Raw genomic sequence first — 27,040 nt, forward strand, 5'->3', positions numbered from 1 at the left:
GCTGTCCTGCCATAGATGCTGGACCAAATTCCTGTCCTCAGCCAAGTGGCAGAAGTGGTCCAGGCTTACATTGCAATTCAGATCAGGTTTGGTAGAAATGTTCCCGGGGAGGAGAGCATGGTGTCACTGTGTGGCAAAACATTGTATAAGAAATGGGAGTAACAACAGCACTAGTCACATTTTTGGATAAGCTTAGCATTCAGATGTGGTTGGTTTCATCCCTTTTTAGCAATGTGGACAATATAAAGTATATAAATAAATTTAATCTTCCTCTTGCTAGTGATGGAGAGTGACAGGTGAGCCGGGGACAGCACTGAAACATCTGAAAGATGTGCAGGGTTAAACTTCTCAGGATGAGACCTTACCTACAGGACAGTTGTGTGACAGATTTTTCCAGACTTCCTGACAGGCTCGGTGCATGCTTTATGGTTACTGGAGTATTGAGCAGAGAGAAGCCTCTCGCCCAGCCTCTGGCTCTTGGCCAGAAAAGAGATTGTAGTTTGTAAGGAGTTTCCCACAGCAATTCTTAATTTCTGAGGAGTGAGCCCCAGCCACGTGCCTGATGCTTGTCCACCAGTATTCATCTCCATTTTAATAAGCTTTTTTTTTTTTTTTTCTCTTCTGCCACCTTATCTGTCCTTGTATCGCTGTGGCTGAGAGCTCTCTCTCTGCAGCACCCAGCCCTCTCGCTGTTACTGCAGAAACACCCAACAGCCCCTTTGGGGGTCTATGGTCCAGCTCCATGAGAAAGAGTGAAGGGGCAATGTGGCTGTACCTTGGCAATACCAGGATGACAAATGTATGAGATATGAAAAACAGCAAGATACCTAGCTATTGATACTGTGCTGAAATGTATTTGCAAGAGCAGTCTTGCCTTATCCAGTCTTGTCCTACACATGCTGCAAGGTCTGATCTGGTTCTTTGTAGTGCCATCGGGACCTCCGGAGCCCCTGCCTTCACTTCTTCTCCCTTTATCCCCGGTGTTATGTGTTTGGCATTTCTGTTAGTGCTGTGGGAAAGGAGCTGGAGGGTGGCTGTGTCCCCTGCCTTTGGCAGCAGTTACCTGTGCAAACATCCACTTGAGTCTAGCCAACTCTCCTTTCACATGCTTCTCTGTTCAGCTCCTGGGAATAATCTTGCTCTGTTCCCAGCTGTACTGATATGTTTATTCATTAGATTTTCATAAAGAAAGTCAAATCTTATTCTGCTTAATCAGTGTTGGTCACTGACTATTATTAATTGATTAGTCAATATCAGTTAGCGTGATAAGCCAGCAGAAGCCTTTCCTGATAGCAGCCTTCAAACTACGTATTCATTCTGTAAATTATTAATAAATACTATTGGTCTTGTCCTGGCTGATCAAATATTTGTCTTTTCTAAAAAGCAACATTTTTACTTCTTTCTTTGCATAGTAAGCAATATTATTTAGGAGTTTTGTTGTCTATTTTTCCTTCTAGAACCAATCTCTTCTCAAAAGTTGATAGGAGATCTTTCCCATGTTTGCACACCATGACTATTTTAACTGTATGTTGTTCTTCCTTGGCATCCTCAAATATTTGTGAGGGTCGTCAAGACTACTGATTCAGCCAGATGTTTTTATAATATAATTTCCTCAATAAGGAAGTATGGAAAGACCTTGATAGCAGTGCCATTATTGATTTTCTCTACTCACTAGGACTTCTGTGAAAACCTAAGATAAATAAGTTCATGAAGCTGGAAATAAAAGCAGGATAAAATAATCTTTTAATGGAAACATCTACTGCCTTTATTTATTTTTTTTCCCCAGAAAATGCGAAAGTCCTTTAAAAAGATAGGTGTACAACATTGTCTTTCTTTACAGGTGGGGAAGCGAAGAGCTTAAGTGATTTAACCAGCTTAGCTTGGTTGGTTCACTGCAAGTGCTGGGAACAGGACCTGGGTCTCCTGGTCCCAAGCCACTGTCTGACCACCAGGATGTTCTCTAGCACCTTTAGTAGCTCTCATTAATACTCAGTCTATCTAGGGTTGCTATATAAAGGCTGTATCATCGTCATGCCATTTCATTCAGTCGTGCCATGCTAGCTTTGCCCATCTGTTTTTCCTGCCAGTGCTTTTGCTGTTTCTTCCGTGGCTGCCTTACGCTTAGAACAATCTCCTTTGACTCCACTTTTACCTCCACCTCCTCAAAAACTACATGTACTAGGACATCAAGAGGAAACCAATCGCCTTCTGATGGTGACGAAGCAGAGACCCAGAAGGGATAAATAAATTATGCTGTGTGAGTGTGGCTTCTAGCCTGGTCTGTGCTCAACTTTATTCAACGTATCCTACCAGTGCAAGAGGACCACACTACCTTTCAGAATGCATCTCTTGCTGTCCCACCAGAAAGTCATCTACATGTGACCAAAATGAGAACCTTGGTTGATACAAATCTCTGTTTATTTGTGATGAAGTGGAAGACAGATGTGATCTTATGGAGCTGAGAGATGGCAAGTTGCATTCCCTCCGTGTTATACATCCTGTGTAGTTCCCATCATTCCCATAGCGTCTCGACTCTGTTTCTGGAGGGCCTGACTGATATTTTCTCTGCAATTGTAAGGATTTATGCCATCAAAACTAAAATGAGATGTTCCCTCATGTATTTCCTTTGCTTCTTTATTTGGTGTCTCAGCATCAGGAATAACAAGATGAAAGAAAAATGTGTGGAGAAAATGGATAAGGAATGAAACCAGTTCCTAGCCCAATTTTTAATTGTTTCTTTTCTTTCAGGTCTCTCGGCAGCCAAACTGCTGACTGAGTCAGGCTTGAATGTGGTGCTGCTGGAAGCCAATGACAGGGTTGGGGGAAGAACTTTCACCGTAAGGGTAATTATCTCCAAACCCATTTGTGCTCTATTTATACACACATAATGTATACTATACACATGTATAATGAAAAATTATGCACACGTATGATATATATCTGTATATTATAAATATGCTATGTGAATAGTGTATATAATTTTATTCATTCATTTATTTAACTTCCCTGCTAGTGGTCCTACTTAAGGGAAAATTGCCAGAGCACTAGCAGGTGGGAAATTTCCTGATACTGTACAAGCAAGAGTAGAAAAAGAGAAGCAGAGTGATGGGACAGACTGTTCCCATGTGATCTGCAGGCTCTGGATTCATCACTCTGTTCCTCTGGGAAGAAGAACATGATTAGCTAAGTTTCAGAATCCTCTCCCAGGGAGAGATTCAGGTGAAATCCTTATGAAAAGACACCTTTAAAGCCAACTGTGCCATGAAGATACTCAAGCCGAACTGTAACACACCCTGTGGGGAGCAATGTTGGTTAAAGGCATGGCAGAGGTAGCTGGTGATTAGAACCAACCTGTCTCCTTCACTCCTTTACCGTGTGCCCTACCTGGACTCAGGAGACCCTTTCCCATTCTGCTTGCCAGAAAGCCTCAGCTTTGCTGTTCCCCAGTATAGTCTGTTTGAACTAGTCGCTGGTGAGACCAAGGAAGAACTGCACAAACCTCTCTAACTATTTCTTTGTCTGCCTGCCAGGGTCTTCTCATTTTTGTTGAATAACCCAATTTTACATTACAGTCTTATAACAGCTGGTTATGAGCTCCATATCTGAGATTCTTGGTAATTGCCACTCCCGAACCCTTAACAAGAAAATGGAGTTTTCCATGGGGAGAGGAATCTTTGCCAAAATGCTCTAGGAATGTTTCCATTGAGTAATTCTTCTGGAATGCTCTTTTAATTTGTCTGGTATTTGCAAAAGGCTTATTTTTCTAATCTTTTTTTTTTTTTTTTTTTTTGTGTGTTGTGTGTGATAAACTAGAATAAGCAAGTTAAATATGTGGACCTTGGAGGAGCCTATGTGGGGCCAACACAGAATCGTCTCCTGCGGTTATCTAAGGAGTTGGGAATAGAGACATATAAAGTGAATGAAGTTGAGCACCTGATACACCATGTCAAGGTAAGATGCTCTCAAGCCTGCTGCTGTAGACAGACAAGTTGTAGTGATCCCCTTTCTCATCATTTACCAGCTGTGCTACATTGGAGTATACCAGTTTCAGTATGCATCTTCTGAGTTTCTTGGAGAAAAATAAGTGTGCTGGTAAGGAAGAACTCCTACAAATTACTATATGTATGCACGTCTGGATGTATATGCATCCTGGTAACTGATGTTTTGGTTCAAGTCTGAGCTACTAGTTAAAAGCTATCAAAAATCTTCAGTGTTTCTGAACAGTACAACTGTGACTGTTGTGTACATGCCAGCTTTCATATAACATGCACAAGGTATCTGAAAGGTCCTTTCACAAGTCTGGGAAATGAGAGTATCTGGAATCAGGCTGAAAGTTTCTGAGGGTAGGCTTTCTAAATCAAGGGCAGCTATTATCCTGACTGAAATAAACATGTCAGGATAAATCTGTTTTGTGGATGGGGAAACTAAAGTCCAGAGTAGCAAAAGGCATTGCAATTGGAATAGTGAATGTCTCTGGCAATCCAGTGTTCTTGTGTGGGCAGATCCAAACAGTCTGGGACAGGAAGCTACAGTAAGGCTGATAAAAAGCCTACATTTTCTTAGTCTTCATCCTATGTTTTATCCAAAAGTGGATTCTTCCTCCTTTTCTGTTACAGAGCAGTGTTGCACTTCCATAGAAAAGATACTTTCTAAGTTAGTTCTGAGGAAGTTAACATTGAGTTTCATTATATCCTTATGAAAAGACATTGTGCAATGACTGGCAAAATATTTGTCAGATGGTAGTTGGTATTTGATCAAAGGTTAAGGAAAATGTTGACATATTTAAACTGACAGTGATAGAGAAAAGGTGTTTTACCACCTGTTTTCAAGAACTTTTCCCTCTCAGTTTTTATATGTATAAAAAAAAAAAAAAGAAGTATGTTCTCAAAGCACTTTGGTACGATGACTACCAAAAATTACTCCTGGTGTGGTAGAACTGATGGGTACATCCTCACTGTTCTGTTAAGTGTGCTTCTGGTATCATCCTCAAAGACAATTTTTCTGCTTGTTCACACTATTTAGCCTTCAGAGTCTCCTCCAGCAGGAAGTTGTGCCATGAAGGGAAAATTAATGATAGAAGACAACTGACATGGCCAGTTTGGATGACCATCTCTTAGGACAACCTTGCTGTCCTAGCATGGGGTTTTCCAAAATACTACCAGAAGTCAGAGAATCACAGAATCACCTGGGTTGGAAAGGACCCACAAGGATCATTGAGTCCAAGGATCATTGGCTCCACATAGGACCACCCAAAAATCAAATCCTGTCTGAGAGCATTGTCCAAATACTTCTTGAACTGTGGCAAGCTTGGTGCTGTGACAACTTCCCTGGAGAGCCTGTCCAAGTGCCAGACCACCTTCTTGGTGAAGAACCTTTTCCTAGCACCCAGCGTGACCCTCCCCTGTCCCAGCTCCATGCCATTAAGTCACTGAAGCATACTTGGTACTGCCAACTCTGAAGCTGACTTGTGGGCCTCATCTGTTGTCAGCAGCAAGCACAAGCATGGCTGCTAGTTTTGTAATTCAGACCCCATTTCCTCTTTGGGTCTCTAGGAAGTAGGTTTTTAGGAGGGATACTGGTATTAGCATGCTGGTTGAAATGATGTTTTGTTTTCCAACAGGCTTTTAGAGTGAGGAAAACAGAGAATGGCACAAAAGTAGGAATTTGGGCTCTTGTCAAGGATAATCTGTCTTTCGCTTGATCACAATTGTCTTATTACATGAATTGCCAGAGGCAGGTCAGGTTGTGCGTAGCCTTTTGCCATCATCTGTGGACACCTTTTAGCCTAGGGCTGGGAGTTCTGGAGTGAGTCAAGGCTCTCAGCCTTCCTCTCTACCCAGCACTGACAGAACTTGCTGGCATTGGGGGATATATCCAGGCTGGCAGAGGAGGATATGCCTTGGCTTTTTCTGTGTGTTGGGCAGAGAAAGGGCTTTGCACTGCTGCACTAAGGCTTATCCCCAGCTGAGGACTGAGTCAGCAGTGTCCTTACAGGCCTTAGGACTCAAGTCAAGAGAACCTATGCATCAGTACAAATCCTGTCTGGAAATCCAGAGTTGAGAGAAGACACTGCTCCAGGAGGCATTAAAGTCATCCAAGCCTGGGGTATGGGATGTTTGTCACTTTGACTGATGCCTGCATCTGTGAGTTATAGCTGCAAGCAGTTTCTGGAGGATGTATGAGGAGGGCCTGGACTCACACAGACACCCATGTGCTTGTGCTGAGACCTGCAGGTAGATGCTGGTAGGACATGGGTGATGTCCTTAGGTATAACAGGGCGATGGGGCATCTGTGATAATTTGGTATAGGCAAGTAGCTTGGCAGAGTCCTGGCAGGTATGTGTGAGATTGGCACCATGGCTACACAGACACAAGAAAACCTTCAAGGTTTCCATTCCAACTTGGGCTTGGATCAAGGTCTACCTCACAATTAGGCAGGTTTCTTGAAACTGTGCCCAGTCAAGTACTGAAAATCTCCAAGGAGAGACGTCTCACCTTTTGGTGGTGGCTGCTTGTGGGAGAACTCCTGAGGGGAGGCAAGAGAGAAGTGGTCAGAAAGAGGAGTGTGTGCCAAGACTCCCTGGTAGCCAAGAAGGAGTGAAAGAGGACATACTACACAGTCAGTAGCTACTCATTGGAATCTCCTAATTCCATTCATTTTTAATCTATTTCATTTTTGCTACTATATTTACACAACTGTGGGGAAAGTATTATAATAGTTAAAGAATTGCAGTTAAAGAATTAGAAGACAAACTCTATACAGTAAATATATGCATCATTGTGTGGCCAAATGAGTGTAATAACCTTCAAACGTCTGCATTTCATGTTACTGTAATCCATTCCTTGCAGGTCTTTCACTTTCAGCCATGTGGCCTGCCCTTACTTTCCCTGCATATGGACAGTACTCTTATGTGCTCCCTGAAATCCTAACGGTACTCTTAAGTCATACCTTATAAAACAGATTCCAAAATATATAATGGTCTGTCACTCTGGCATGAATTTGAATTCACCTGCTGACCCAAGCTTTATGACTAGGGTCAAATTTAATTAAATTCTGGACCAAAAAAATCTCTCCGAATCCAAAAAGGCAATGAAACCTAAAGGTATTAATTCTTCTCTAACTACACTATCAGGCAACACAGTGCATCTTGTAAAATCAGCTGCTGTTTTTACATATACCCCAAGGCAAAATCAAGCCTTTCATAGTTAATTAAATTCATTTTAGAGGCTTTTTAATACAAGCAATATATGCAGCTTCTTTGTACTACAAAATGAAAAGAGTGCATTTTGTTGATCTCTGGGAGGGTCTCTGCTAATTAGGCTTTACCAACTTGATTAGGTTGTGTATTTTCTTCCCCTTTAATCCTTTTTAATACCAGGTTCTATTGCTAGAATATTTTTGGTCTTGCTTATGTTGTGTTTGATATCTTCACAGAAACTCAAAATTATATTTCTTGCCTTTTTTTTTTTTTTTCATTCCCTCCACTGGTTAAATGGCCTTTTTCATGGTCTTTGAAAGGAGATTAGTATGTTCTTTTCATTTGTGTAAGTGCTGGTTCATCAGCCTCAGTGAGAAAATTAGGATAGCTCTGCAAGTTGTATTTGGTAGGCAAATTGCTGTCTGAACACCATTGCTTTTTGATAGCATAACTGAAGTTAAGTTTGTAAATCCAGATTAAAGAAGTAAAAGCAGAAGTATCTGAGTTGTCAGCATCTCCTAACAGTGATCTCACCGGACTGGCAAGCAGATATGAAACGCTCCTTAAATCAGATAATTTTTCCTTATCTACCTAGGAGAGGATTCAAGGCCCTACCTTAGATAGGTAGATCTGCAGCTTTTGAGCACTTTTTATTTCCCTCTCCAAAATGTCTTCGAAAACCAAACTAAACTTCATGCAGTCCAGGTAACTTTTACCTTTGCTATGTAAAAGTCTCTGGAAAGAGGTGTTAAAATATGAAAGCATATCAAATCATTGTATAGGTTTAATTGAGAACAGATTTACTTGGTTAATCCAAATTGCACTTCACTTTTGTGCAGTCCAAATAGCTATGCAAATTTACTGCACTTTAAAGCACAGACCTTGTGTTATCAAATGTGACACAGGTTCCTTTGCAAAGCAAGGTAACTATGGAAGTGGTTTGCTCTGCTACCAAAACTCTGTGTACAGAAACATTTGTTTGTATGACTGGATTGCTGAATTAATCTTTTTAAAGCTTGATTCCTTCATATACAGTAAGGTTGCTCTGCCTTTTGTCCTGCTGTGATGCTAGCTGAGCACACTCTGATCCCATTTTCACTGATGGAGAGCTTGCATGAAAACTCGGCAACACAGAAGGACGAGACTCCTCTTACTGCCTATGTGAGACCAACAAAACCTGTTTCTCAAAATCTGATCATTAGTCTGTGGTAGATCCCCCACTGCCATTGATGCTCATTGTCGTTTGTTTTTTCCAGATCTTTCTTCCACCACAACTGTCCATGGGGTAATACCGTGATCTTTTCTGGAATTTCCCCAGACAGCAGCATTGTTTTTAGAAAGTCACTGTGTTTTCTCAGTGCAGGTAGTGCTAACAGCTAGCTAGGTGGCTAGTTATTTGGACAGTACATTGCAGGTGGAACATTCATCACGTGATGATAATTGATATAAGCCCTGCTAGTTTTTTCCTTAGCATCGAAAGGCAGACGTAAATACTGTGTATGTCCAGGGAGATCTTTCAAGCCAAAATGCTGGGTGAAACATTAAACATCCCCTCTCTAGTCAGCAGACAGGATCTTGGCAGAGAGTTGCTGGTCCCTCATTACCACAGTTCAGTTTTCGTATGAGGATGGACTTTCGTCATGTTCCTCTGCCAGCAGCACTGGCTAGAGGTATCTGAATGCATGTCATGCCCTCTCCAAGGTTAGCGCAACCTTCATGCGTGTAAATACAACCTGGCAACTCTGAGGAGATTGCTAAGGTGAACTGAGTCTGCAGGATATCACTGGAGATGAATATTTAGTCTTATACACACAATACTTTTAACTAGGACCACAAATCTGCTCTAATGTTAGCAGGCTACATACTGATCTACAATAGATATGCAGAAGAAAAAATTTACAGCCCTCTTGGGTGTCATTCATTTTCAGCGCTATTGTGTTTATTAAAATGCAGTTTGCTGCGGTCTCATTCATGAATAAAAATGTGATGGCCCTGTTGTATTGGGATTTAATTAGCAGCAAGATAAGTGATTGCTGTATCTAAAGTTAGAGAATTTACTGAGGTTTCTTCTGTGATATCACTGATACATGCACTAAAGCTAGGCAACATGATTTATTTAAGCTTCAGCCCTGCTTCTTTGCAAAGCATCTCTTGGTATAGTATATAATACATACTGTAACAGCTTAAATGGATTTTGAATAACTGCATAAAAGCTCTTTCATTTTTCTTTTGTGTATCTTAATTAGAGTGCATTCAGAGAAGAAAAAGTATGAGAGACTGAGTTACCATCAGTTTAAGTGAGGTGAAGTGTCATCATATCTTTTTCTTTTTTTTTTTTTTTTTTATTTTTTCCCTGACAATTTGTTAGCAAGAACTTAGGGAACTAGGGAGAATCATCTCAATCATGAAGAAGCTGGCCATTCGGTGTCTTGAAAAGGAAGCTAAGTAAATTTGAAGACACTGAAATTACTACTGGGCTTTGGCACGTTCATGTGTACTTGCTGGAATATGGGTCTGCACTGCTTAAACTCTTTCATAGATATAAGTATGCAGGCATTCCTGTCACAAAACACCATGCCATTATTCACTCACTGATAGCCTCAGGAGACGATCTGAGCATTGACTAGGCTGAGGTAGGTGAGAGTATGTGCTAGACTCACAAGGGATGTCCTCCATGCTGTGAATGAAAGCGATCATCAGCAGGAATATAGAAACGGCTGGTCTTGTTGGACCTGCCCTGTACATAAAGGGACATTTTCCCTTTTTTTGTGCCAGCCACCTGGCAGTAATTGCAACAACTTAGTTTGTAATTAGGCCTTTTTCTAATTAAAAATGGATAATATTTGTATTACAGCAGCCTAAAAGGGTCAAGATAACGTACAGCAAATCTGCAAAGCAATCTCTGCCAAAGGGGACCATAAAAAAGGGTCTTACAAGAGATGTTTATTGATCAGGAAAATTGGCTGGAAGGCTGACAGCTGTGACCTCATGGCAGCATGAGGATGAAAGCAGTAAGGCAAAATGAACTGGAAATAAAGTATGCATTTCTTAATTAAAACTGAATGCAAAGAAACTTCCTCAGTTTCAGCCCTCCCAGACCACAGGGTCTGTTTCCTAGGAGATAAGGAAAAGGAGCTCTGCTTCCACCTAGCTTATTTAATTCAGGCTGCTGGGAGAAAAGCTTCAATTGCATTTGATTACAAGAACTGATTTTTGTTTCCCTTGGGAAGCTGATTGAGGTCTACAGAAATACAGAATACATGTGTATTTCATACTGAAAGAACTGGCTGACACTGCTGGGTTTCATATGTCTGTAACATTTTATGGAAGGTTTCATTTTTTAGGTAAGAAATTTTAGAACCTGGAATATCTCAGAAACAAAACCAGTGAGTCCAATATTTTCTCCTGTGTTAAATACAGCATTCTTACAGCATTCTCATTTTGAGAATTTGTGCTCAGTTATGTTATCTGTGGGCAGGCAGAGAGCTGGCTTCATTGTTTTCTCCAAAATAAAACTCCTCTTTTCTCCTGTTCTTATGTATTTTTGTGCACTTATCTGCTTTTGGGAGGGGAAGGAGCTGTGTTTTTTTTAAGACAAACTCTAGAAATACTCAGGAAAGGTTTCTATTGATTTTATCCACTTTGTTGGGAGGTTTAATTCAGGTGTTGAAAGTCTTGTGCAGGTCCACTTTCAAAGAGCATTTAGAACCACAGTCCTTTGAAATATGTACTTCATAAGACACTTGAGCACTTTTTGTAAAAGTGTGTCTTAAATCTGTAAATAAGAAGTCTGGTTCTAGTCAACTTTTTTTCTCAGCTGGTTGGATCAAAGGATTATATTCTGTTTTAAATTTAGAGCAGAACCTCAAGTTTTCTTTCTAAAATACCTCATTGCTATTTGTTTTCCTTATTCTGCCTTTTTTCAGACAAGACGTATTCGAGTTTTTGACTTATGTGGTGGCAGAGTGAAGATGGACTTCATAATACAGAGGAAATACATTGTTCCCAGTTAGCTCCTTTCCTTTTCAAGAGGCATGTTTCAGACCAATGTGTCTGGCTATACTACTCTTAAAATGAAATTACTTTTGATGATCAAATTTCACAAAACACACTGGCATCCAGAGCCGATGATCCAGAATTAAATACTGAAATATATTTAGAGGGTATTTTGGCACATCTTAATATTGCATATTTGCACTATTAGTTATCTGGATTTTCTTGCACTGCATTTATATTTTCTGATCTTTGTATCTTTTTATTTTTGTGATACCTGCCAGCATAGTAATCAGCTAAGTTTATGAACAGAACAGTTTCTCAGAGAAGGGAACTATTTACCTATTACTAACGGGAAGCTATTTACCTGTCTCAGCTGCTGGAGATTTCATTTGTTCCAGCTAGTTGCCACGTTTTACTGAGAATTATGATTAATCAAAGGCTGAGCCCCAAGGACATGCTATAGATAGTATGGATTAAAAAAAAAAAAGGGAGGGACAGTTTTCCATGGTGCAGCAGATGACAAACTGAGAGTGAGAAGGTCCTGAATTCCAGCCTGATGTGACTCCTTGCTATTTCTCTTTTTTGTTCTCATGACTTCGTATCTTACCATTTCTGCACTTTACATGAATGACAGGATTTTAAGCTGAGAAAACAAGGTGTGTGATGCTTATGAATCAGCAGATGGCACTACATGCCCGTGAAGCTGTGTAACCGCAGATTAACATGCAGACTGACATACTGGTGAAGTTAGAAGCTGCTACTCCAAGGCTTAGAGAGCTTAGCTGAGGGGGTATCTGTGCTCACTCACCGGTGCAGGGATTGCATCATGTGGTCTTATTTCCTACACTGAAATCTGGCTATATTCATGTTCAGTTCTAAAAACTTCACGGATCATTGGCATGAGGGGCTGCAAGTTATGATGTGGAATACAGCTTGGGTACTGCCTGGGTACGCAACATTTAGGGGAGCACAAAGTGGTCTTGTGCCTGCAAAACCAGTCTTTCTTCTGAGATCTCAATGTGCAGTGAGATACTGATGACACTTTCTGTCAGAGGATGTCCTTTCTCCCCTAACCATTCTCTCACTCCCACTCTCCCAGGAGGAGGTGTGTGGGACCCGTCCCTATGACCTCCCAGGTGCTGGGGCTGATACTCAAGGGGCTGCTGGTACTCAGTTACCATGCTGTATATTTTCCCAGCTCTGTAGTAGTAAGCCATTTCTAGTTATGTTATCTGTTTGCCCTGAGGCAGAGCTGATGTCTGTAGAGAATTTATTTCCATACCACTTGGATTACATGGGTCTAGTGTAACTAAGCCAAACACTGGTTGACGTGACATTCTTCAAAACAGATAAATGAGAAAAATCTTTCAGGAATTGTAATATTTGTGACATCTTACATTGGATTCCTCATTTCCCTGTTTGTTTATTCCTGAGACAGCTAGGTTACTAGAATTTGCTCCCTATTGTTTCAGCTCCTTTAGCATGCTTTAGCCCATACTGCGGCAACAATCTTCTTAAGCAGCAAGTGACCCGTGCAATAGCGGGTAGACCTCCAGCTGCCAGTGCTGGTGTTCTGCTTTTGGAAGCATTGCACGTGGCATTATGAATCAGTTTCTAAAAACTATATATGCCTTCTATTAAATGCCACTGAGTGCACAAACAGTATTGGCATTAGAATGTTTTATCAAAATGTTTAGATGGGATGGTTATTATTACGGTTTATATACTGCTCTGATTTGGGTATTAAAAACATTTGAAGAGTAAATGTTTTGTGCATTTTTGAGCATATTTTTCATCCACATGTTTTGTTTTTCATTAGAGATTATGCAGCACCAATAGTTTTGGAGACTGCTATTCCCAGCAATATGATAGAAATTGGCAAATTTTGCCTAAGTATCAAAAAGCTTGTTGTACCTGCAAAAGTACAAATTCATCAGCAAAGCTGAAATGTTTTATTTTCTCAGAAATTACTCAGAAATATGTTGTCTTTCTTTGGTTGTGTTCTTTTTGTTTCTGTATAGATCGTAGTCTTACACTCTCAGACTGAGTTCTGCCTGGCAGCTCCTGGAGTTTTGTCTACATAGGAAATAAGGATCAGGCCTTACATAATGTCTTAGGAGCTCTTAAATGTAACATTCACAGGAGACTCCCTCACTTTAGTGATTATTTTTGTTTTTCCAGGTTGAGATTTGTTCTTGTGCTTTATGAGTATTGTTGCCCCAGATTTCTGCACAAGAGACATACCCAAGTTTTCCCTTTCAGCAGTTCAAATGCAGTGAAATAGAAGAATACTAAAACAAAGATGTGTTTTATGTGTCTCTTAGTCGTGCACTCATGAAAAAACACCACAGGGAATTCATAAGACTTGAGTTAACTCAGAGGGGATAACTCAGGTAGGATTGCCTCTGGCAGAGCAGGAAGCTCAGAACAAAATCAATAATTGGAATAACCCATTCTGATGCTGTCCTGGTTTTTGTGGGCACAGCAGTATACATGTTTCATAAACCTGAATCTGGGAAATGTTAGGTATTAAAAACCAAACCAATATATTCTTTCTTTGGAATACCTATGCAGGTTTGTATGCGTGTGAAGGGTAGCTCCAGTGCTCAGAACAAGGCACAGCAAAACTGACTTCTGGCTGCTATGAAATCTGTATGTGCCCAAAAAAGCTCATTGGTAGTTGGTGTTGGTAATTACCAACATGGTTCAGATTTCACTCGTTGGGGTAGGAGGTTATTTAGTCTGTGACCTATTGCTCTTTCAAAGCCCCTTGACAGTAGACCATGAAGATGTATCTCAGTTCAAATTATTTTCATTTTAACAGATTCCGTAATAGTACCAAAATGTCTATTTCAGGACCAAGTGAAGGATAAACTTGCTGCGGTTCATGATCTCCATCTATAGGCTTGACTCCAATAAGATGTATTTTCATATGGCTGAGCACAAGAGCTGTATAGATACACTTTGTTCCATGTTGAATGAAAGCAAACCTTTCCTGACATCTTCTGCAGTATTTCTGAACATGTGCTGTAATGTGCATTCCAAGATTGGAAATGCAAGGTTTTCAGCCTTGGTACCTCTGCTTCACAGAGTGACTGGGGATCAAATCCAACTATTATGAAACTGCGGATTGAAAACTTTTTTAAAATTGACATTTTGGCATGTTACAAACCATAATCTCTCCTCAAAAGCACTGCAAAATGGAATTGTTGTTTTGCAGCTACTTCTTCACATGTTCTGCAGAATTAATTCCTTTGTTCCTTCACTTTGCTTTCTTCCAAACTTTCATTACCTTAGTGTTTCTTACAAGAATTTCATTACAGTCTCATGGCCTTACAAAGACTACATGAAAAAAAAAAAAGCTTCTTCTTAATTTACTCTAACTTGCTGTGTTTTTTTTTGTTGTTGTTGTTGTTGTTGTTGTGTTTTTTTGTTTGTTTGGTTTTTTTTTGTTTTTGTTTTGTTTTGTTTTGTTTTGTTTTGTAAATTAGTTTCTAAGTTGCTCTTACTCTTATCCCGAGGTTTCATTTCTGGAATTTCTGCTTTTTAAGTTTCTCTCTCTTTGAATTAGAAGTCCTCAAAATTATAAGTCAGCATTTTATAAGGTTGTGTATATTTTTGTTATTTCCAGACCAAGTTTTTAGTCTCTCAAGATCCTTTTACTCTCTCTTCTGGTGTTTGCAGGTTTGAATAATGTACTTTCTGTCCCTTCTTTCGCATTATTAATTAAGTGGCTAAATCAAACCAAGCTTGATGCTTCTTCATGTAAATGGTATTTGTATACTTATCTTCAATGAGACACAGTGTTTTTTGTTTGTTGTAACCTGGCTCCAAATATTTAATCCTGATGCAGCATTTCTTCTGAAGCCAGAGTGATCAGTTGGTGTGGCACTGTATCAATATCTATTAAAAGTTAATGATTCTACCAATTGGCGTTCATACTGATGCAGTGCCCTCTTAAATAGGTAATTTAAGTTTTGAAAAATCAACGATGGAACACAATATGGCCTTTATTGGTCATCAATTTTATGGAGTCCAGAATGTGTTGTGAAGAAATGAGTAGCCATACAATGCTAATGTGCATTTAATTGTGATTTTTTATATCTGTTATGTTGCCATACATATAGTAAGCCAAGGAAATCCCTTGCAAATAAAAAAGCTTTACAAATTAACTGTTGTTTTTTGCCCTTAATTAAACTGGACTTTCTGGACTGATAGTAGTGGCAACATTTATTGAATGTATTAAAACCTAACTATTAAATATATAATGATGAAATTAGGACATTCATGTTGGCCAGACTGTCATTATCGAGAATGTATGGCCAGAGGTATGGTTGTTGAATGGGAGAAATAGTGATCATTAGTAAATACTACATTTTCTATAGGGCTGGGGATGTGCATGTTAGCTGGAAAGAGTTTGTTCCAGGTAGGTCTCTGAGCTATGATTTTAGTGTATAATAAAGCTCATCACAGCTGCTTTGGTCTGATTTTGAAAGAAAAAAAAAAGTCACTAAATGCAATTACCAATTAAGTTTTTTCATGAACAATTAGGAAAATATGTAACATATGTTTCTTGTTTTCAGGAAAAAAAATAGCTGTTTTTTCATCTCAGTTGAGCAATACTGTTCTGTCTCATTTTTTCCTCCGATATTAGTGACTCTCCTGCAGGATATTAGTTTTATTGCCCAGAAGTATCCAATTTAAAACTTTCAAGATACAAGGCACTACCGGTTTTGCACACAACTGACTTAACTGTGTGTCAAGTTTAAGTTGCATACATACAATCCCAGAATGGCTGAGGTGGGAAGGGAGGCCACCTACTCCATCCCCTGCTCAAGCAGGGCCACCCAGAGCAGGCTGCCCTGGACCATGTCCAGGCAGCTTTTGGAGATCTCCAAGATTACACAACCTCCCTAGATAACCTGGGAGATTGCTCCATGACCTGCACGGCACAGAAGTGCTGCCTGGTGTTCAGATGGAGCCTCCTGTGGCTCAATGTGGGCCCACAGACATCATCTGTCAGAAGCCATTACATGTATTGATTCAATTTTTGCTTTTGTCTAGTCAGAACGTAACCATTTGGTGTGGTTTCCCGCACATAGAAACTATCAGTACAGTGATTGTATTTTATTATTTATTTATTTATTTATTTATTTATTTATTTATTTTCATCTTGTAGGGTAAATCTTACCCCTTCAAAGGTGCATTTCCTCCTCTGTGGAATCCTTTGGCCTACCTGGACTACAACAACCTGTGGAGGACTATGGATGAAATGGGAAAGGAGGTATGGCAGGAGGAATTGCAGCTGACCATTTCAGCTCAGCTTTGTCTCCGTGTGAAGCTGATCAGTGGGGCAGAGTGCAGATGGGACTAGGATGTAGACAGGCAAAGCTGGTCTAGCTTGAACATGCCTAGCTCTTCCCATGAACAGTATTAAAACATGTAATTTGGTATACATTGGTAGTCAGAGCACATTTATAAATGGCATCCTGGCATTCTCATTCTGAAAGCCATGCTGCTAAGCCTGTCTGCAGTCCTACCTCTCTCTTTTTTTTTTAATTTTATTTTAACGAGCATCAGGGTTTTTGCTTGTGATTTTAGCATTATGCTAAATTGAGTAAGCAGCATTTTAAGAGGCTTGTAGGCCTGTAAAATATGTCCTTCTCCACCCTCAAATTCATACCAACCATTTTAGTTTGTTACCATTAGTGCATATTTTCCATTGAGCTACAAGATTTTAAAAAGAGGTGGCTGTTACTGGCACAGATGAACAAGAGAGCTATAGAACAACCCAGAACCATTCCTCAGCACTGTGTTTTATCTTTGTAGCTCTTAACTCTAAAATTATTCTTATACCTAAAAATACATATATGAAAAAGAACAATCCTTAAAAGCATCTTCTGTTAAGTTCACTGTACTACCTGTCAGGAATTTGCAGGCAGAGTTATCATGTAAAGATGAGATTATGTCTGCAGTGTTGCAGATACTGAGGATAAAGCATAAATTCTGTTTGCTGCCTCTTGTGTTGCATATTTCTCTTTCATGCAGTCATTCAGCTTCTAATGTTAATTCTCTCCTTTTTTTCTTTGCTTGAACTTTTAATTCTAACCCAAAGAGGTAACTATTTCTTATGAAAATAACACATTCAGAATGAGTTATTAAAAAAATATATTAAAACACTATATCAAGGTTATTTTGACAATAGACCTAAACAACAGTCCAGACCTCTAATTTTAACCTGAAATCAACCTGTTCATTTTGTTGTCTTTTTCTTATGCCACTCATTCATTTGCTGATGAATACTATTTTATGTTACCTTAGATTCCTAATGAAGCTCCGTGGAAAGCTCCACATGCAGAAGAATGGGACAAAATGACTATGCAAGATTTCATAGACAAAATTTGCTGGACAAAGTAAGAAACTCTTTAATATGGAAGTAGATACAAAAGCTTATATTTATATACCTTAGAACTCCACGTAGACATTACTACTTGGCAAACAGGTATAATTACCACTAGGATACAGCTTTTTGAAGAAATGTGATAAGAAAATATTTTTACAGTAGAACACAACACCTATCAGCACACGCAATAGTTTCTGTTACATATCCGTAACTTTTTAGACTAATACAAAGATATAAGGAAAATGGGTTTTGTGGGAGAGGTTACTTCTGAATACTTGGGTAATACCTTCATCTGTTACATATTACTATGTGTTTAAGTATTCAAGGAAAAATGCTCTGGCTACAGAAGGTTTTTGAATTATATTTTTGATGGAACAGCATACATCTATTCTGTAATGGACCAGCTGATTTTTCCAAAGTACTATAACATTTGTCTTGAAATGGCAATAAATCACTCAAACATCCATTGTTCTATTGTTTAACTGCTGCACTATATACCACCCAGGGAAACTGAGAATGCTTCCTGTTTTTATGTATACATCAAAGCAATTTTTCTTTACTTGCCATTCAAGAGCAGTTTGATTGGTTTTCTTCACACTGAAGCAAAAAAACATGAATTCAGCCTTGCTGCAAAGCAGATTGATTTCTACAGCAACAGTGTTAGAATTTCTAAGCATCAAACACCCTGCTGCAGGGAGCAGGCACAACCGTAGTGCAAAAGCCTGACAGCACCCTCTCAGAATGACACTGCCAGCGGTATTGGGGGGCATGTTTATGGTTTCAGCCAGCCTTTAGAGAGGAACATGGGCATTGCTAAAGAACAGGAGGCTCTTGTGCAAAAGCACTCAGTCTTCTGGTCATTTTGCTTTCATTTGCAACAAAAGTTATAGCTGTACACAAACATTTCTCATTTATGCCACCATGCATATTCAGTGAAAGGAAATAGAAATGTATACTGTCCATCCTGCTGGCCTTTTTAACCTCTGATTTGGTAAGGAACTATGCGGGTTAGCAGAACACTGCACGCTGGTAGCTATTCAATATCCAATAGGTCACAGGACTACAGTCATATTTTTTCAGACTCTCTGATGGAATAAGACTTGACATTTTACCTCAATATTGGCATAACTGTCAGCCTCCCTTAATTCCAAGATGCTTTTCAAATTTCATATGTGCATCTCAGCTTGATTTGCCCGGTTTGCTCAAGATGTAGATAACGTTCTGTAGAAACTTCCCACCCCAGAAGGTAGTCATCCAGAAGGGTAATCTTCTACTATTTCCTCTCATCTCTCAGGCTGTACAGATTTGCTTTTGGCTAGACTTGCATGCTGGAAATGCCCTGTTGAAATCATTCTGCCATTACTAGGTAAAACACCAGAAGAAACTGGGAAACTGAAATACTGAAAAGCAGTGGGAGAAGGCAGCAGAAACAATGAAGATTTAACCACTGCCTAGTACCTTCCGTCTATGAAATATTAATAAGTACATACACTAATTCTCCCATCTTTCAGAGCTGATCATATTTTTCAGTATGTGTTTATATAGATAAAAAATGATAAATATTTTCTGTATTATTTTTGGCTGTCAAGAATAAAGCCAGAATGAACCCATATTTTAGAAAATGAGGCAGCATTTTACTACAGCAGGGCTTTGTACGTTTTTAGCAAGGACATTAAACCCTTTTTTATGTGTAGAACTACAGCTGAGTTTGAAATATTATGTCTGAGTTATGCTTTTCTCTTTTTTTTTTGTTTTTGGAAGTTCAAAGACTGAAAAAAGGAAGAAACAACTGAAAGTGAATTCTGTACTGGCTTTAGAAGTTATTGATTACCTAGTGCTTGGCATATGAAATACCTATAGGTACTCAGTCACTGTAGTTCACAATGCAGTTCAGCTGAGCATCTCCTGGTCATGTTCTCCATGTCACTCTTAAATCTTTCTCAGAGTGAGGGCAGAGGAAGTGTTTACTTTTCACAGGAGGAATATTTGCCTGAGCCTTAATTAACTGTCTTAGTTCACCTTAAAATATTGTACAGGTTTATACAATAATTTCCAGTAGAGCTGCCATTTTGCTTATTCCTGTAATGAAAGCACCAACTAGAGAACATAAAGCAGTGATTCTTCTTCAGACACAGGCCACTTTTCCACTTCTGTGTTCATCACCACTGGGTACCAGACCACCATTTAAAATACTGAGTTGTGTGACCAAAAGTATCCTTTCATTATTTATTTATTTATTTGTTTTTTGCCAAACTTATGCGTTAATCTGTATAAACTGCAACCTCACTTATGGCTTTCTACTCCTCTTCTTTCCTTGGTTTGTTCTTGCTGCAGCACCCTCCCAGAGCACAGCAGAGGAGAGAGCAGTAAGGGGTGCTGACTAACTAGAGAGTTTAGATAATTAGCTTAGATAAGATGCTTAACTTTTTTCAATGGCAAATGTTGAATAATTCATATGCTGAGTGCTTGAGGGACAGGTATTCAGGAAGTGCAAACAGAACAGCAGATCTTGAATATCACCCAGGAGCCATGGGAGGACGCATTGGTTTTGCAGTCCAGTGAAGACATCAGAGACTGCTTCCCTTAATCCTGAGTCTGGAATGATAAACTAATTTTGTATTGGTAGCATAAAAATGCTATAAGCTTTCATTGGCCTTTGTGTTTCCTGGAGCCCTAATTTGGCTGGTCTACAGCAGCACTTAATTAACATTTTTTTACAGGGTTCACTGAAAAATGTTCCATAAAAGCAATTGATATTTTTTCCTGTTTCCACTGAAATCAAGGAAGCCTTTGCCCTTATCTTCAGTGGAAGAAGAGATTGCCAAAGACAGTCTCTGCCCTACTAAAGAATGCGATTGTCACCCTTTTCCAAACTTTACATTTACTTACTTTCTTGTCTTTGCTGCAGTGCTGCCAAGAGTTTTGCAACTCTGTTTGTGAACGTGGATGTCACTTCTGAACCCCACGAGGTCTCTGCCCTCTGGTTTTTGTGGTATGTGAAGCAGTGTGGGGGGACAGCCAGGATCTTCTCAACAACCAATGGGGGGCAGGTATTGTCAGCCATCACCTTCTGCAGCTTGCAATGAACCCTTGTTTAGCTTCATTCTTCTGCTTGTTTATTTAAGTTCAGAGGGTGAACGGATACACCCATGACTTTGACCTAGTAGCACATTGGTAACTAGTTGCACGCATTTACACATTAATCAAACTCTTGCTAAACTCATGTTGAAGGCTGTTCCTGTGCTGAAGGCATTGGCCTAAGGGTCAGTAGATTTGTAACAGTTCCCGACTGTCTTCCTTTTGGGCTCTGGTTGGAATACATATTTTGTTTATTAATTTTTTAAACAAAGGAAAATATCATGTTTCCTTCTGGTATAAGGCTGAAGACAGACTTACTGCTTCAGAAATACTTCATGAGGATGGTAATGTTAGCTGCATCAGTGTGCAGAGCACTTCAAATCAATACTGGAATTGTAGCCTGGAGCTGGGTTCCTAAAGACACAAGCTTCCAAGAATTAAAACTGTAAAGATTTTAAAATCAGACTGAAGAAAATGAAGAGCCCTGCTTAAGTATAGTATTGCTCTAAAATGACTGCAAAACTGGTACCTTGGTGCTGCTTCTACATTTCAAAAAACTAAAGACTCTGTTAATGGTCTTCTACTTTAGAAATGCAAATTTTAGTGAATATGTTTGAAATAATTATATTTTTACCAATGTAAGTTATTTAATCACAAATAAATACCCAAAGACAAAAAAAAAAAGATAAAAAAAAGATAAAAAATACAAAGATAAAAATTACAACACATAAAAATGCAGATAAACATGCATAGATACATCAGTAATTATAGATAATTTAATTGTAAATACAATGCATAAAATATTATTTGAATCCTCCAGTAAGTTGGAGGTTATTTGAGTTTAAGTTAAGTTGGATTACATACTTCAGGATATGTGATCAGTGTTGCTGATGCACACAGGTTTGTGGAATCCATTTGAAGATCACATGAGAGTGTGTTTTTTTTTTTTCTCATGAGGTTACAGATACTTCTAGTTTTGGCTGGTGGTCAGACATGGGAAGTGCAGGAGTTCACTGAAAGAGAAAATAATGTGGAGACTTTTTCCAAGACTGCTAATCTTCCTGAAGAAACTTTGTTAACAACAGAAGAATGAAGTTTGTTTTGAACCCCAAGCAAAATATTTGTCATTATATGAGCTCTGCATGCACAGCTTTGCTGATTCCTCTGTGCTGAGTCGTCATTTTGTGTCTTTCAGGAGAGAAAGTTTGTTGGAGGCTCTGGACAGATCAGTGAGAAAATAATGGAGCGCCTGGGAAGCCGAGTGAAGCTGAGGAAGCCAGTAGTCCGCATTGACCAGTCGGGTGAAAACGTCGTAGTGGAAACCTTAGATCATGAATTATATGAGGTGATGAAACCTCATACATCTAAACAACCATTTGTATTGGGACAGATAGAAAACTTTCAGTTTTTCCTTTTTGTCTTTTACAAAATCCTGTAAAAAAATGTAGCAGAGACCAAAGCGACTATGACAGAGGGTTGCGTTTTCTGACTGTTCCTGCGTAATAGCACTGACGGAACTGTAAAATGATATCTGAAAAGCAAAGTGTCTGTTGAAAGTCGTCATTCACTACCATATTTTCTTTGTGTTCAGTTACCTTCAGAATTAAAGGATAGTGGTAAGGTGAACATGATACTGTAGCTTAGTAATAAACTTCCTGTGAAAAAAGAAAAAATCAGGCTTTGCTTCCAAGTTGTAACAGAGGAGTCCAGATGGAAAGGCGACCAACAGACTCCTATAAGACAGAAAATCTCTCCACTGGATTTTTTCAAGTGCTGGGAAAAGAGCAGCTGCCCATCATTGGAACAGATGGCTGTTTACATAATGCTTGTTTGTTGTTTTAACAACCAGGATTTTGTGAGGGTTCAGTTTCGCAATTCTTGTACTAAATGCCAAAATTGCTTTAGAAGATACACCCTGCAACCTCTCCAGATGTCTGCTGAAATCATTAGAGCAATATAGTTAGGTTGACGTATTTGAGAATGTCGTTGGCTTATGTATAATTTCTTCTGCAGGGCAAATATGTGATCAGTGCCATTCCCCCAGCTCTTGGTTTGAAGATTCATTTCAACCCACCTTTGCCCCCAATGAGAAACCAGCTCATCAACCGAATCCCAATGGGCTCAGTCATCAAATGCATTGTGTACTACAAGGAAACCTTCTGGAGGAAGAAGGGTATTACATTTTAATTAAAGGGAATAGTAGCAGTAGTAGCAGTGGAATAGAGAGGGAGAAAGTACATAGTAACAGAGTGGACTTTGAGTTTAGAGAATGGTGGTTCTTAGAAGGAGATTCCATATACTCCCATGCCTTTCCTTGAGAAACTTGAGGGAGAGTTTTGGAAGACTGGGAGAAGAAAAAGAAAGGGGTAGGCATGAAGGGAGAGGGCAAGGTACAGTCACGCTTGTTGCTTATTGCTTTGGTTGTTCTTTGTTGTCCTCTCCTTTTCCGTTGGAGATACCTGTTTATGAGTTTCTCCCACTCATACACTAATCTAAAGGTACAAGAAACGTATGATGGAGAGAGGTTTTATCCCATCAGCTGTCAGCCTGCAAAACCTCTGCCTTCTGACTGTGTTGGGCAGGATTCAGTTAGGTTGTCTTCCTTGTCTTCCAGTGGACATCTCCACCTGCACCCTTTATATGCTGAATACTTCCATTATGTTTCCTCAGATCTCTTTTATAACTTAGTCTCAGACAAACTGTGATGTAATAGCACCCATTTCTCTTCTGTGGTTATAATGAGTCCACACCTATTTGTCTACAAGTGTCACACACCCTTCATCTCTGTGAATGATTTTAAGAGCTCTGGATTTTGGCATATACTGGCCATTAAGTTTTGGGATGGATTGGCAAAAGGTAACTCTCATTTCCTGGTACAACCCATAGTTTGTATACTGTGCTTTGATAGCACAGTTTTTCTTCTTTTAAGAAGAATTTATTTTCTTCAAATTCTTCTTTTAAGAACAATTGCATTTTCAGAACAATTTACAAATATCTCTTCCTTTGTCTGACATAAATGTCACATATGGAAACAATTGTGCTAGAGGCACTTGAACATCTTCAGTATCTGAGAACAATCTGTTTCTCTGCAATTTCTGTGCAATCTTGCTAACTGGGTTGGAGTTTATTTTTGTATTGTGAATTCAACAATAGATTCCTTTACTGTCTTTCTGCTTTAAAGAAGAAGACAGAAGCTTTTCTGTTTCAAAAAGACTGCTAATTGTCAGCACATCTCAGATGCAAAGTTTCTCTTCAAGATAGGATCTAACACTTCTGTGAGCCAATGTGTGCTGCCTTGCAGATTGGTGAAGGTTATGTGCTAATTTTTGTCACTTGGTTAGGATCACTTTCTGTGTTTGTTTGGTTTTGTTTTGTTTCCTTCTTCTTTCTTTCATTTTCATATCTCCTTATATTAGAAACACAGAGTCAGAGAACAATATGGATTGGGAGGGACTTCTGGATGTCATCTAGTCCAATTCCTTGCTCAGAGCAGGGTACCTTTGGATCAGGTTGTTTAGGGCATTTTCCGGTCAAATTTTGAATATTTCACAGCTCACACATGTGTCCAAATACATGGATCCTAAATTCTTTTCCTCCTTGTGCTTACAGGGTATTGTGGTACCATGATGATTGAGGACGAGGATGCTGCAATTGGTTTAACACTTGATGATACTAAGCCTGATGGTAGCTTTCCTGCCATAATAGGGTAAGAGAAAAGATATCTACTTAATACCTCTTTATTTTGTCTTAGAGGCAACAACTGAAGCAGAAAACCTGCTACTTTTGAAGGAAAATCCTTTAATAAAATAACACTCCACAGATCATGTGAATCGCTTAAAACTCAGAATATTCTGATAGTTAAAGGGTTATTTCTCAGTGTATAGTGATTTTTTTTATGAAATTTTCTTTCCAAAAAATCCTCACTATGATTTAACAGGAAATTTTAAATGATGAAATTCTATTGCTTCTTCTCTTTTTCCGCCTGTCATATTTTGCCTTGCCATGCACCAAAATATAAAAATGGAGAAACAGAATGAAATGAGAAAGAAAAAATGAGGTTAATGCACAAATTTACAGCTTTCTCTAAATATTTTGCCTCCCCAAAACTTGCAGTTCTTTAAATGAAAATTTGTTTTCTAGCATTACATTATTTTTATTAAAAAACTGCTTGATCGATCTTAGAAAGTTATTAATTTCCATGTCAATCCCAGCAAGCAATCCCAGGTTTAACCTCTTGTTATTATATGCCTGCACACACTCTTGTATAAAATTTAGGTCACTGGGACCTAATAACTTAGCTCATACAAATGAACTCTGAACTTTAGAGTGGGTTCTTCCAGATAGTTTTTTTCCATAGTGAGTATAGCATATAATGTTACACAACAAGATAAAATGGATAGTTTGGATAGCGACCCAAGAACTAATATTAATGATTACATCATCTCATCAAAAGGTTTTGGCATTTTAAATAATGCAGGGAACATAGTAACATAATGGAAACAAATTGTTTTGTGGTCTTCTTTTTTTTACAGTTTCATTCTTGCTCGAAAGTGTAGAAGACTGACAAATCTCACAAAAGAAGAAAGGTAAGCACAAATGATAGAGATTTTATTAGACTCAAACTTCTGTTATAAACAACCAGAGCAGGAAAAAGTGCCCTAATCTGAAGGAAGCTGTAACCTTGTGACTGTAGGTGGATGTGTCACTTAAAGGAAGTAGTCCTCTTATTTGCGGTGGGCTTTTTTTTTATTATTTTTTTTTGAGAACTCTGTAAGGTCTTCATCCAAACTGGCAGCAGATGTGGCAGCCAGTCCTTGTCCAACAGATGAACTGCTCTAAGCTGCTGACTATAGATGTAGTGTAGATATCCTGCTGCCCTCACTGGGAAGGGCCAGGGTAGCCTCATCCCCGCTGCTGCCTCTCTGGCTTAATGCAACTGCACTGTGCAATTACAAAGCTTGTCAGAAGAGTTAGGTTTGTCCACTCTGCTTGATTTTGCTAGTCACCCTGGTGGGTCATTTCAGCATCTGTAATTTAGCACAACCCTTGCACTTCTGTAGCTGCTGTGAATGAGATCTCAGTATCATGAAGGGTTCAAAAAGCTGCTTCTAGCTCTCCATCCTCAGCTGCAGAAAAAAAAAAAAGCCTATCAGGCAGTGTTTTTTTTACTGTCTTGTTAAAACAAATCTGTGCATACAGTACTCCTCTTTTGTCTGTTATTAAATTAGAATTTACAAAGTAATGAGATTTTTTTTTTTTTTCCATCACACGGTTTCACAGTATCTGATCAAATTAAAAGCTACACATAGAGTATGGATGTAAGAAGAGCCTTATTTTGACATGGAAAAAAATGCATTTGTATTTCAAGCATGCCACAAGGAATACTGTGTCCAAGTAAACATTTTTACGGTAATAGCCAGCCTAACTAGAGAAGATGTAGTCATCTCAGATTAGCTTTGCAGGTAGTCTAGCCGTCTGTGGATAATGGGTCTAGATGGGCCTGTTAATATCCCAGGCTTTTGAAATGACAGCCAGGTACCACAGAGCTCCCTTAATTTTGGCAGGAATGGACAAGGCTCTCTTTTCCTCAGCACTCAGGCTTTGAAATAGACCCCCAGCAGGTGACTGACGATAAAAGCGGTGTAGGTATTCTGAAATCCAGCATGCCTCGCATTTTAAGCCATCATAAACACCAAATGGCATCTTACACTGTGTGTCAACATACAAGATATTACTGAGCATTTGCTGTACTTGAGAAGAGCTTCTATTTCTGTGAAATGAAGGGCTGTCCTAGCTATTTGTGAGGTACTGTTGAAGAAAGGCTACTCTTCCCTGGGCATTAAAAGTGTTAGCATGACCAGCTGACCACTGCTGCCTATGGTCAAGCTTTAAACAAAAGGATTTAGAACTCTTGTCTTTTGTGCAATAAATCTTAGAATAGGAAGGACTTCATTTTGGTAAAGAATGGACATGAAATGTGCGACGGTTGGTAGATGCACCCTGGTGCCAGGGCTGGGGGTGCCTCTCTGCCCCCTGCAATCCTGGTCACAGTCAGACAAGGCAGGAGCCTCCTGAACTGCAGCTCCTCCCCTGAACATCAGTACAAGGCTTCTTCACTGGAAACCAATCTTCAGGAGAAGACAGAGTGCAAAGCTGGGTCTTCTCCCACTGTAAGTTCAGGAAGCAAATGGTTTGTGTCATTTAGATGGGGCTTTGGTGTTTGCAAGGAGAGACTGCAGGAGCAGGGTGGACTAGCTGCCTTCCTGAGACAGTGCTCTCTTATCAGCAATAGCTGGGCTCTCCCTTTATCATGGCATGGACAATAGGGTTAGGTTTTCAGTACTGCATATGAGGAGTTGGATGTA

General features: G+C 39.3%; 1 protein-coding gene across 1 annotated transcript in view; it reads left to right on the forward strand.

Moving 5' to 3' along the window:
* The window catches only part of LOC116497301 (amine oxidase [flavin-containing] B-like), a 50,312-nt gene that overhangs the window by 14,906 nt on the left and 8,366 nt on the right, over window positions 1-27,040 (forward strand). The window contains exons 2-10 of the mRNA XM_032200991.1: window positions 2,749-2,843; window positions 3,814-3,951; window positions 16,374-16,478; window positions 17,516-17,607; window positions 20,506-20,647; window positions 21,871-22,020; window positions 22,689-22,848; window positions 24,285-24,381; window positions 25,208-25,261. Coding sequence (XP_032056882.1) covers window positions 2,749-2,843; window positions 3,814-3,951; window positions 16,374-16,478; window positions 17,516-17,607; window positions 20,506-20,647; window positions 21,871-22,020; window positions 22,689-22,848; window positions 24,285-24,381; window positions 25,208-25,261 — 1,033 coding nt within the window. The remainder of the gene's footprint in view (window positions 1-2,748; window positions 2,844-3,813; window positions 3,952-16,373; window positions 16,479-17,515; window positions 17,608-20,505; window positions 20,648-21,870; window positions 22,021-22,688; window positions 22,849-24,284; window positions 24,382-25,207; window positions 25,262-27,040) is intronic.

This window comes from Aythya fuligula, chromosome 1 (genome assembly GCF_009819795.1).
Source record: "Aythya fuligula isolate bAytFul2 chromosome 1, bAytFul2.pri, whole genome shotgun sequence".
Lineage (NCBI taxonomy): Eukaryota > Metazoa > Chordata > Aves > Anseriformes > Anatidae > Aythya > Aythya fuligula.